Source organism: Pocillopora verrucosa, chromosome 1 (assembly GCF_036669915.1).
Source record: "Pocillopora verrucosa isolate sample1 chromosome 1, ASM3666991v2, whole genome shotgun sequence".
Lineage (NCBI taxonomy): Eukaryota > Metazoa > Cnidaria > Anthozoa > Scleractinia > Pocilloporidae > Pocillopora > Pocillopora verrucosa.
Window position 1 is genome coordinate 33,688,349 of NC_089312.1, and position 12,808 is coordinate 33,701,156.

Here is a 12,808-nt window from a genome sequence, read left to right on the forward strand (position 1 = left end):
ACCAGGCGACCTTTCAGAACCACAATTTATCATTAAAATTGTTAATCTCTTCGCTAAGTTATCTCTCCTTGAAACGGTTTTTGGCTTAGTTTTATCAAACGAGCTTTTGCTGAACTGGAAGGGAGCCACAAAAGCTTTTTAAGCATCTTTACGTCTCTTATGAACACTTCGAAAAGCGTTATTCTCGAGCTACAAAAATTTGTGGTTTTTCCCTATCTATCAGAGGACTTTATAGCAGGGGTCTGATTTTCCGCGCTACCTCTTATTACGACTTAAAGGCAGGGGGTAAATGAGGTCTCCGCCACCCCTATAGGCCTAAAATCTTGGTTTGCCAAGGGGACAGGGGTACAGGCAAGACTGGACTTTTAAAGAGGGTCTCGTTGGCTTTATGGACCAGACCTCAGTGTTATTACGAATTCTCCGCATAAGAGATGAGAAAAGGGGGGAATGACTTGCTTGATTGTGTTTTCTCTCCTGTGTATGCCAGTGGGTCGTTCGTGAAGTTTTCGTTTGTGTTATCGTCACAAGCTGACTTGAAAGTTTCTTGAGTGCCTCAAGTTTACTCTCTACCTTGTTCATAAGAGCAACTCTGTTCTTCATGTTTATGTAGAAGATGTTGAGGCCGTATTTTCTGTCACCTAACCTGCACTTATCTCTTTTTTTAATTCTTTGCCCTAAGTTCTCCAGCAGTGATATTGTTTCCAAGAACCTGCGCGATTTGTTAAGATCATAGGGCCCAATAACAATTTTGGAAAAACCTATTTCCGTGGCCCATTTCCTTTGTCGAGATCACAGCCCTACTCCTAACCGTAGTGACCAAGATACTAAGTAAATAATAAAAGTACGAATTTGAGGTTCCCACCTTTTCTGACCCCCCAAAGTGAAAGGGAGGCGAGGTTCCTTTGGTAATGCAAAATAAAAAAAAAATTAAGCTGTATATGTTGTGTAGTGGACACAAGGTGTACTAATATATTATGCATCCGACTTCAATGCGAGGTTAACAAAATGGCCGAAGATGAAGAGTACACGGAAATTCCCATTCAAATTTCCAGTTTATGATTAAACTGAGAAAAAAAATGACACAGTCAGACTTCTATCCAGTAATATTTGATATAGTAAATAGCTACGCCCGTCATAAAGTCCTGCAGCGTCGCTTTTCCGCTATTCTCCAAAATGGTTACAGAGGGGAAGCCAATTGTCCCTCGCAGTGTGCAGGATTGATAATCAAGTTTCTTGGAGAGGACATAGCGGATGGGAATCGTAAAATCAAGGCAGCTTTCAGTACTGCAGCAGCAGACCGCATTATTATGGAACACACTCAATTATTTTCTGATGCGGCCTACCAAAATAATTTTCGTATCTCCCTTGAAAGCTTACCTTCGGTGGTCAAGGAAATGGGTTACTTGATCTTCAAAGAAAAACAGCATTTAGGTACTGTGGCAGCATTCCTTGGTTTTGGAGCTTCGCTAGCTGCTTACTGTGAGTCAAAGGAGCATTTAGGTGTTGCAGCAATGGAGACTGTTGTGGAATCGATAACACACTATTATTGCCGCCATATTGAATCATGGTTGAGAGCCAACGGCGGGGTGGTAAGTTTAGTTATTTATAAGCGTTGTATTACAAATGTTGCAACTTGGTGGACTACACCTCTTGCTATCTGTTCTCTGATAGATAATGAGCCAGAAGGGTGGCCTAACAATGTGCGGCTGTTAAAAAAATTAAATAAATACATGAGCCTGTCTCGTTGGATAGCAATAAGTAGATTTATACTGAAACAGTTTGATTTTAAACTGGAAATCTCTCTGCATGATAGTTTATGTAAGATTCTCCCTAATCAATTATTTAACCCTTTTACTCACAAGAGTGACCAAGACAGGATTTCCACTCACAATTTCAATACTATATCAAGTACACAAGTGATAAGAATGGGGAAAAATACCATTAATTGGATACCAAACTCACTCTCTGAGCTATCATCATGAGAATTACAAGGCAGACAGTAAGGAGAACTTCTACAGAGATCTTGGGAATGAAAGGGTTATCAAATAGATCTCATGTTGTTGTGTGTCTGTTCAGTAATAGATCACAGATGACATGAAAATGTGGTAAGAACAAAAAAGGGCACCCAGGCTCAGCTGAGTTTGTCACCTATGTCCTTACCACATTTTGATCTTTTACTGCACATACCCATGGCAAAATGAAATCTGTTTGTTTCATAAGATAGAAATTAAAGCAAAACGTAGTTTATGGTGACATCATATAAAATACATCTGTCCTCCAATAGGTTATAATTTAGAACTGATCAAAATTTGCACATAATTTAGCTTACCATATACAGGCTGTAACATGCAGTAAAAATCTCAAGCTTGAAATTTAATCGCTAAATTTACTTGATATATATGCAAATATACAAATAATTGCCAACCTGAATGAACAATTTCAGTAGACATATGACAATTACTCTGAAGTTTATATTTTCCTTTCTTTGTGATCAGAGATGAATAGACTTGCTTTAGGTAACATGCATGTAAGTTTACAACCTCAAAAGCAACCCTCCATTTGTCCAACTCTTGTCACATGTTTTTTAACCCTTTACCTCCTAACATCAGTATGCATATTCTCCATACTGTTCTTTATATATTTCTAAAGAGGCTGACAAGGAGAATTTGTGTAACAGTCAAGAGCTGCTTTAGTCAGTGATCATCTCTGCTATTCCCATAACTTTAATGTTTGATTCAGGGGTGATATTGAAAGGAGAAACTAGATGCTAATCACTCTTTTGGGGCTAAAGGGTTAATAATAGTATAAAGTTGCAATTAATAATATGTACTTACTGACTAATTGAGAGGACTGGATGGTAAAATATTTGGGTCAAGATCATGTCCTGCAGAAAGAGGGCAGCAAGGTCTGTGTGATACCACTGAAAGCCAAAGATTGTATTAAAGGGATGAAGGATTTTCTTTTAGCCTTATAGAATTATTTTGTGCTATAATACCACTTGAAACCATAGAGACTTTGTCCAGGGGTTTTAAAGAGGGACTTGCATGTATTGCTTGCCTTTTACCAATGTGGTGAACAAAGGAAACATGAGGTGTCAAGTTCATTTCTTATTCCTTTTGTTTTATCCATCGTATTGATTTTTGTGACCAAGGTTAATTTAGGCTAGGCTTACTTTCCTGAACTGTGCAGGTTCTTCTTGTGCTTCATTCATGGACTGTGCAGTTTAACTGCATTATACTTGGGCAGTTTACATGGCATGAGCCCTACTGTAGCTAAGCTTTGACAAGAATTAATCTTTGTGAACCTTTTATTAGAAAATTTTCTATTTCGATAAGAGGTAGAAAGACAGCTCTCCAATACGGTCTCACACAGTATTGTTTAGCAAAATGGATATATTGATCAAGTTCTTTCCCAAACTCCATGTTGAACTTTTTGATTTTGGACGTAAAACTTGGTGATTGCTGGGCCAGTAATGCCAAATTTGTTCAGTTATTTCTCAGTTTTTTAGTTATTTTATACTTTTTAAAAGTTTTAGGGGTTTGAAAGTTCTTTGGTTGTTAAAACGTTGGATGTTACCTTACTGTGGCATGAAATTTTTGTCACCAAAAAATTGCCATTTAGAATGAAATTTTTCTTTAACCCCTAAGAATGATAAGCATCTAATTTCTCCTAACAGTTTCTCCCTTGAATCAAACATTATGGTCATGAGAATAAAGGAAATTATCACAAACTTTTGATTGTTAGACAAATTCTTCTAGCAACTACCAATGGAAATATATAGAAGAGTTTGGAGAATTTGGAGACTAATCTTAGGGTGATAATGGTGATACAGCATTAAGAAAGCCATTTGCTCTAAAAGGCAACCATTTTTTTATTTTATTTATTAATTGTTATCTTAATATTTATTTATTTGTGATGTTAGGACATGCTTCAGTCAGCCAGAATGGAGAGCCAAGACCACTTTGCTCAATCTAGAAAGAGAAAGGTAAACTTTTCATACTCATTGAAGCTTATGGCAGAGCAAAGTTATCAGGCTGATAATCCACAATTTTACATTGAGACTTGTCAACTTATTCTACAACTCCAACATCTGCTGAAAATCGATTCATCTGAAACTTGGTTTGATTATGGTATGTTTCTCTTTGGAAAAGAGAATTTTCTTGAAGCTAAGAATGCCCTGGAAAATGCCATCAAAGGATTTGATACACATGGACTCTCCACCCATTCGTCTTTCCTAGGACAGTGTCATTTTCAAGTTGGTGTCATTGATAGTCACCTTGGACACTTCTCAGAAGCTGTGAAGTGTTTCCAGAAAGCATGTAAATTTAAGATTATGGATGGAAACACAAAGATGTCATCTGCCATTTGCCATCATTGGCAAGGTTATGTGTACAGAAGAATGGAAGACTTCAACAAAGCACTTGAGGCTCAAAAGAGAGCTTTAAAGGAGATGGAACAAAATACAACAAACGATTCTTCAAGGAGGTTCCTTGGTGATGTGTACTTAGAACTAGGCTGCATTCATCATGAATTTGGAAATATTGAAAATGCTGCCAGCTTTCTGGAGAAGTGTCTGTCCATACATGAGGAACAAGTGGGTTATTTTAAACCCAAACTTCAGTTGTACATTCATCTGGCTCAGGTTCTGCATGAAAAAAGTATTAAATGCTCTGAATCAATAGATGAATGGACACAACGAACTCTCTCTTTGCTTGAGAAAGCTGTAACATTGTGTCTGGAAAATTCTCACAATGGACACTTTCATGACAAGTTTCCAGTGGTTATGTTTGCGCACACAGACCGTATCGAAAAGCTGGAAGATATTCTTCCCTTGGCACTTAAACTTTGTTCATCTCTTTCTTCTGTCTTTGGTGAAGAGAATGAAACAGCTAAAAAGAGATTAAAGAAGATACAGAAAGATTTTGAGTACTTGCTGAGCACTCTTGTAAAAGCAGCACACCAAGACCAGCATCCTAACTCACTTGATGATGGATCAAATAGGTCAGTACTTGTCATTAAATGACATTTTGTTTGGTTTCTTTGGCATCTATTTTTCCTTGGTGCAAGGAAACTAGACCTTTTGAACAGGGTAATTTGGTATGAGGCTCTAAACATCAGCTTTGAAACTCTTAACAGTAGTTAATTTTTGTTCTTAACTCAGTTGATGATACCAAATTACCCTGTTATACTCTCCTACCAACGCAGCACCACAGTTTCTTTAGAAACTTACCCCCTTTATTCATCAGACCCATAAACTTAATAGGTAGTTAAAAAAGCAGGTGTGAAAAATTGAAAGAAAAAAAATATTATGAAGTTTCAATTTTTCTAACTTTTTTATTATTTGAGTACTGTTAATATGCCACAGCATTATTCTAACATTACCCTACCCATTGTACATGCAGCTAAATATTTCTTTGTCAGTCTCTGTTTGGACTTAGATCATGTGATTTGGTTATCTGTAATAGCTACACTGTCGTCCACTTGTTTCCCAGGAGAATAGTACTTACCAGGAATAACTGTGGCCATTGTGTCGCAATACACAGTACACAATACAAATTGATGGCAAACGGGAAATTCAAAGCTGTGTTTCTTGTACCAAGAAATCTACCATGAAAGTTTACTATGATAAAAGTCATCGCTTTCAATTTACAACTTACTTTGTTCCATTCTGGGAGACTTGACAAAGATACTTTTACTTACAAATGTAGATTAATACTGCACTAAAAATATTGTAGAAACAGCCGTTAAAGGTGGACTTATACTGAATAGAAATGGAATGTACGACTGTTACTAATGGTACAGCTGCTGAATGATTGCTGTTGCTGACAGATTGTTACTTGATTTTGGTTCATGATGAACATTATTAGCCTGTTCCGTGCATTCAGTTAGTGAAACGGAGCGAAGAAGTAAATGACCCGATCTCTTCGCCCTGCTCCGATAGTAGCGGCAGAGCCAAAATCAAGGAGGTTTGGGTTAAGTCACTCAACGCAACCCGACCCAAGCCTCCCTCGTTATTTCACTCCTCTAAGACCATCCTGCTACATTTATTATCACGGTGCGTTTCACCTGCTAAAGGCCTGGAACAAGGTAGACGAACCGGTTGAAGCGGTTCTTTACAATATTGCAGTAGTGTCACTTCCTTCTGGTGTACATGGACGTGTGTTTCTTTATCTACGTGTACAGTTACTGTAAAAACACAGCTATAAAGTGTTAAAACTCCCGGCCACAAGTTTTCGTGAGACTTATAACTGTAGCTTTTTTCATAGAGGTGAGGAATGTGACCAGCATCAACCAAATGAACGGCGCAGAGAAGCGGAGAAAGGTGAAAGAATTTTCTTTTACGTATTAGGGAAATGTTGACACAAATACTCTTTCTACTTACTCTTAACAAGGAATTCTACTGCAACTTGTGCTTGTTATGGTAGGTTCATGTTTGTTTAAGCTAACTTGAGTTAGATCAAGCATAAGCCTTAAGAGAGTAATGTGATCTTCAATAGGAGAAGTTCAGGCGGTACTTGTCTGAAGACATGTGACATGTCACAGTGACATGTAACATTGGTCACATGTGACACGTAATGCTGGTCACGTGTGACATGTGACACTGGTCACATGTGACATGTCACAGTGAAGTGTAACACTGGTCACATCTGACGTGTAACGCTGGTCACCAGTGGGTGACTTACTTGAAGTTTTGTCAATGCCCTTCATGTAAATCAGCGCTCAAGAAACAAAACTTTTGTCAGTTTACTGGTGGCACTTTTGAAACTGGTGGTCGATCACGAGCAGGAATATATTTTAAGGCGAGAAACATATGTGAAATTTCGCGTTTTATGTCGCTGTGAGCCGAAAATTAATTTTATTTTTATTATTCTATTTTGGCGTCCAAAATTTTCTCACTTGACGAGCGAAACACAAATCGGGGTCCGAGTATAAAAGTTAATTTAGACTATTTAACGATTACACCACCTTGTCTCCCTCTTCAAATTTACTTGAGTTTTCACTGTTTGTCTTTGTAGTGGTTCCTCTAGAGATCCAAGCGCGTGGACGTCTTGCTTTGCAAGCCTACAACAAGGCCCTTATCGAAGGGAATACCTGCGTGAAAAGAGTGCCGATCATGTTGATTGGTCAGGATCATTCAGGAAAGACCAGCTTGAAAAATTCGCTGACGGGAAAACGTTTTAATCGGCGGATGGATAGCACGGTGGGAATTGATGTCGATTCATCGCATTTCAAAGTGACAACTGAACTTTGGAAAACTGGAGTGAAGAGTGAAGTAACCGATTCTGTCGCAGCACTGTCTTGTGAACACCATGCCGGACGCCTTGCTGTAGAGATGTTGCGACAAGACAACAGTGTCCCTATGGAAAATGTTAAAGAGTCTGCTGAGTCAGGAAATGCTCCTTTGGTGGACACTCATGAAACAAACGAAGATCCCGCCTCAGTACCTTCACATGTTCCAGTTGCTGATACGCAAAGTCTTGTTGAGCTTTCTAGCGTCGTGACAAATCCAGGCAGTGACGAGATGTCGAAAGATGCAGATCCTGCTCAAACACCCAGCGGTGAAGAAAGCAGTAACAAAAATAGCATGAACGCATCTGTTTGGGTTGAACCAAACCTAGTACAAAGACAAAAAAGGGACTTAGTTCCTCTCGTCGAACCCCTTAAACCAGAGGAAATAGTGGCGTTAATCGAAAGGTTACTAAAAGATGTTAAGTATGAAGAGGACGAGGAGGAAATATATTCGGTGTTATGGGATTTTGGAGGACAGTCAGTCTATTATGCAACGCACCCAATCTTCCTCACTGCCAGAGCGATGTATCTTCTAGTTTATGACCTCAGCCGTGATCCACACCAAGTAGCCAAACCAGTTGTGAGGCAAGGAACGTTCAGGAAATTCGAAGACAGCTTTGGAGCAAAAACCAATTTGGATTATTTAGATTTTTGGATGGCTTCCGTGGCGTCTTTTGGCGGCACAACTGAGAGTTGTGAAGTCATCTCTCATTGTGAGGTATTGCCAGAGAAACTGCCCCCTGTGTTCTTGGTGTGCACCCATGCTGACCAACCCCACGGTGGCAGAATTCCTAGCGCATTAGCCCAAGAGATTTTTAGTTCTTTACAGGCTAAGCCATATAGAACCCACCTCTTTGATGGCGTGTTTGCTGTGGATAACACTAAATCAGGTCTTGAAATTGAGTGCCCAGAGGTCACACGTTTGAGAAAGGAAGTACTTGCTGTTGCTAAGAAACTGCCACAAGTGAAAGAAGCCATTCCAATCAAGTGGTTGAACTTTGAAAGGGCGTTGAAAGTCGCCAGGGAACAAGGTCAGAAGTGGATCACACTGGAAGGGGCAAGGCAAATCGCTACTCACGTATGCAAAGTTGTCGATAATAAACAGTTCCAGGCATTATTGAACTTTTTCCACGACCAGAGGATTTTGATCCACTTTGATGACACACCAGAGTTGAATAAAATGGTGATTTTGGATCCCCAGTGGTTAACTGATGTGTTTAAGAAGGTCATAACCATTAGGCCTTATAGCAATCAGGAGGAGGAATTCAAGGAGCTATGGTTTCAACTCGAGGCAACAGGAATCCTGGAAGAAAAACTTTTGAAACATCTCTGGGATCCTCTGTTTGATAACAAAGAAACAGTTGAGAGCCTTGTTGCTCTGATGGAGAAATTCAGTTTGCTTTGTCCGTGGCTATCATCAAGTACTTCCCCTGGGAAACACTACCTAGTTCCATCCATGCTAATGTCCCATCCACCAGAAGACATCATCAAGCTCGTCGCTTCTGCGCAAATTCCTTCACTCTTTATTAAATTTGAATCTGGTCAAGTCCCACCAGGGTTGTTCCCTCGTTTAGTGTTGCAGTTCTTTCAATGGGGAAAAGATGGCTTATGGAGTCCAGTTAATCCACAGTTGTACCAAAATTTTGCCAGATTCTACAAAGCTGGAGAGGAAGACTGCTCTGTAATCCTACGTTGTCACTCTTCTTCTGTCGAGATCGTTTTTCACAGAGCGAAAGCAAATTTTGGGTTGACAGACAGTTTGCAGTCAATAATGAACTTGTCTACTGACTTAGGGCATGACAGGTATGATGTGGTTTGCGCTCTTAATATGCATAGACAGGTGGTGTTCATTCTCGAATCAATGCGCAAGGAGTTCTGTTGGTTGACGAATATGAAGTATGATTCATGTGTTATGTGCTCAGTATGTTGTCGAGGAGGCACAACTAACTTCTGCCGTATTCACCGTGTCCAAAGTTGCACTCAAGAGGAGTGTCTGCATTTCTGGTCAGAATCGCAGCTACTTAGTGAAAAGCATATCGTTGTTTGCACACGGTCTGCTGTTGCCCTGAATAACAGAGTTCACGTCAACCAGTTAGCACCATGGTTTGCATACGTAGATGAACAGGTGAGCTTTACGTGTGAATCATGATTTACACTCTTACACTCGGTAATTACGTTTGGCTTCTATGTAACATTCCGATGAAACTCCTCCATTTGCGAAAAGGTTATTTTGGATCAATGTTAGTGTCTGCGCAATTGCGCACCTTCCCCCCCCCCCAACAACAGTCAACTGATAACAATGTAGGATTAATGTTGGGTTAGGGGAGGGGAGGGGATGGTATGCAGTCCCTTAGACTCTAGAATTGATCCATTATTTTCGAAGGATAGATACATTATTTTCGTCCGAATTGTTACTTCCTAAATTGTAGGGATAACACTATCCACTGTCAAGAAAGACGGCCATTATATTTAATGGTTCCCCTCCTGATTTTTTTGTGACAGGTTGGGACTGATGAACGTGACAGTGCACACGTGGGTGGTAAGTTTCGCCTTACATCCCATTGTAGCGTGCAGTTTGGATCAGTTTTTCGTTTTTCTTTTGCCTCGGCACTTACTTATACGCAAGGAATTCCTGATTTGAGTGATTTACAACAACAATACAGTTCAAAAACATTTTTTCAAAACTGCTTTAAGATCGGTTTGTTTGGTAGCTGACTTTTAATTCTTATATTATTCTGGTGTGTTTTTTTTTTGTTGTTTTTTTGGAAACAACATTTACAGCATGATGGTTAATTAACTGTACAGAAAGGCGACTAATTTCCATAGCGTTTCGTGGGAAATGTTGGTTGAAACCTTATGGACACTTGGGTTACAAATACAAAATCTAGACCTTCTCGCAGCAGTTGCTTCGAGCAATTTGATGTCGGTAAAATTTACGTTAGGGAGCCTACCTTTTTTTTTTTTTTTTTTTTTTTTTTAATTTTGAGATATTTTGAGTATCCGTGATCATAGTGTTTGATGTAACTTCTAAGACTGAAAACCCTGTCAACATTTCTCTTATTTCACTCCACCAAATAGTATGTTGATTAAGAGTTTTTACTCGTAGTAAGTGGCGAGAAATTCGTGGCGCTTCCTGGAAAGGTTTTGGAATCACTTTTGTCACGATCATGTGACCCTAAGGAGATTATAAGGCAATTAAATGAGGAACTGCAGCTGAACCTTGATTCTCTGAAACACCCGGAGCCTGAGACTAGAAGAATGATTCGATGCCTGGCAAGGAAAGCTAAAAGTTCCAACAGGTTTGATGTGGTGAGACATTTGAGGAAAATTACGCCAGCTGGTACTACTGGTGAGTGTGAAAGTTGCAAAGTATGTTCTATTAAGTTGTATTAAAGTTCACAAGGCAACCAGGTGGACAATCAGACACGGTTTGATGCTACTCTGGGTCTATGAATTGTATCCTCTCGGTTACAATCATTAAATCTTTAAACCGGAGTAGCATCAAACCATGTCTGTTAAATTATTTGATACGGTGTGATTTCTTGAATGCCTTATTTATCTAGATACCAAGATTTCAGTAAACACCTTCTCTCTCGTGTTACAAAATGATGGTGACACTAAAAAGTATAAGAACTGAAATATGAATAGATGATCAGTGTGTCGCTCACCAACTATTTTTCTGTAGACGATTCCTCGTCTTTCTTCCGCCCACCTGACAATACAAATACAGTAACGTCTCTCTTTCATACGCGAAAAAGCTGTACACGTTCTGAATTTAAAGCTGTTATATTTGTGTACATGACGATTTTTATCTCTATTGTTGCCTTTGTTTTGATCTTGTTTCACCATCCCTTTTCATCTTCTGTCAGGTCCTATACTGTCTGAACAGCTTGATGTGCGGAATGTTCCAGTTACTCACATGAGAAATCTTACCATAGACTTGAGTGGTAAGGAACATGAATTTGCAATAGGCGTCATATTCTCGTATCCACTTTTTTAGTTTTTTATCTGATCAGAGGAAGACGAAATGAAGTTGAATTCATCAAGATGCAGTGTCTCCGCGATTCCATGAATCGATCATTCCCGTGAACAAGGAAATTTACGGATATATTTGTCGTTGTGTTTTGGTATTTTTGTTGCTTTTGTCTGTTTTTTAGAGTAGTTTTCAACTGATTGACAAAAGTAATTTAATGCTTTGGTTTTGCTTCAAAACAGTTGCGCGGCGCTACTCTCTCAACCAATCAGATGCAAAACTAAAACCAATGACTACTTGGTCGTTCGCGTTTTCCTTCGCTTTAGGTAGTGTGGTTGGCTTTACTTTGAATTTTCATTGGCACTTAAAAATATTTTCTTTTCTTCTTCTTCTTCGTTTGGTTTTGGTTGGGCGAAACTCAATTGGAAAGTATTCTTATGTGAACTTACTTGACGCATTACAAGTGGATAACATTTCCCTGCTCTATTTTGAAGTTTTGGTCAGTTTGAATTAATCCTCTTCTGCATAATTCATATCCGCGTGGAGCAGTTGTCTTTTTCAATTGTAACATTTTGGAAAAGGGAAAAAATAATCATCTAACAACTTTAAAAAATATTCAAAAACAAACTGAAAGTTTCGTTTGCTCTTTCAGGCAGTGATGAGTGGAAGGTAGTCGCTGAGAAACTTGGGCTGACTCCCAGAGAGATTCGTTTCCTTGACAACCGAACGCTTAACCCATGTGATGCTGCCCTGGGTTTTATTGCTAACCAGCGACACATAACTGTGGGTAGTCTCTACGACGTCTTGATCGAGTGTGGGTTCCCTGTGATTGCTGATGACTTGTAATGAGACAGACCCAAAAGAAACTTTCCAATTGTGACTCTCTGTGAGACTGTACATGTTACATATTACTACTAGTGACTGAAACAAAACGATTTTTCCCTAGAGCGCTTATATCCCTCAGGTTCAAGGCGCTTTACAAAGATATGTTGACTGTTATTTAAAAGAAAAAACTAGAAATGAAAAAACGACATGGTGTCCTACTCAATCGCAAATACTCACTCGTTTGCGAAGAATCAGAAAACTGACTAGTTTTTACATATTTCTGCTCTATGAGCGAACATTTAGTTTTCAGAATTTCTCTTCCTGGACACTCAACCCAAGTAGACAAGTAATTCGGTTTCTTTTAATGGAGCCCTTGTGACCTGACCATTATTCTCTGGTCTTATCTTGGACTTAAAATGTAGCAGAAAACCAATCTTAAACTGTTTCACACTTTAATAAAAACAACGTTTTTATACTGGATTCATTATATATTTGACGATAGTACACTCCTACAACACGAAAACCGACTGGATGGTCTAAGAGCACGATGACATAGTACAAAAGTACAAATAGAACATTACTACTCTGAAAATGTTTACTTACGGCAATCCGCTGGCAATAAATTCACAACATGCTATAAATAAAATTTGAGCAAAAGGGTTTTGGTGTACTTTTGAATGTCTCAAATAGAAAAAAAAGTTTCTACAAGGTATTCCGACT

General features: G+C 39.0%; 1 protein-coding gene across 1 annotated transcript; it reads left to right on the forward strand.

Annotated features, from left to right (window-relative positions):
- The first annotated feature begins 1,005 nt into the window (after positions 1-1,005).
- LOC131790262 (uncharacterized) lies at positions 1,006-12,748 on the forward strand. Its single transcript, XM_059107449.2, has 8 exons — positions 1,006-1,589; positions 3,923-5,001; positions 6,267-6,322; positions 7,017-9,415; positions 9,793-9,829; positions 10,397-10,639; positions 11,160-11,237; positions 11,916-12,748. The coding sequence occupies exons 1-8, from the start codon at positions 1,056-1,058 to the stop codon at positions 12,107-12,109; spliced, it is 4,620 nt and encodes a 1,539-aa protein (XP_058963432.2). The 5' UTR covers positions 1,006-1,055; the 3' UTR covers positions 12,110-12,748.
- The last annotated feature ends 60 nt before the right edge of the window (positions 12,749-12,808 follow it).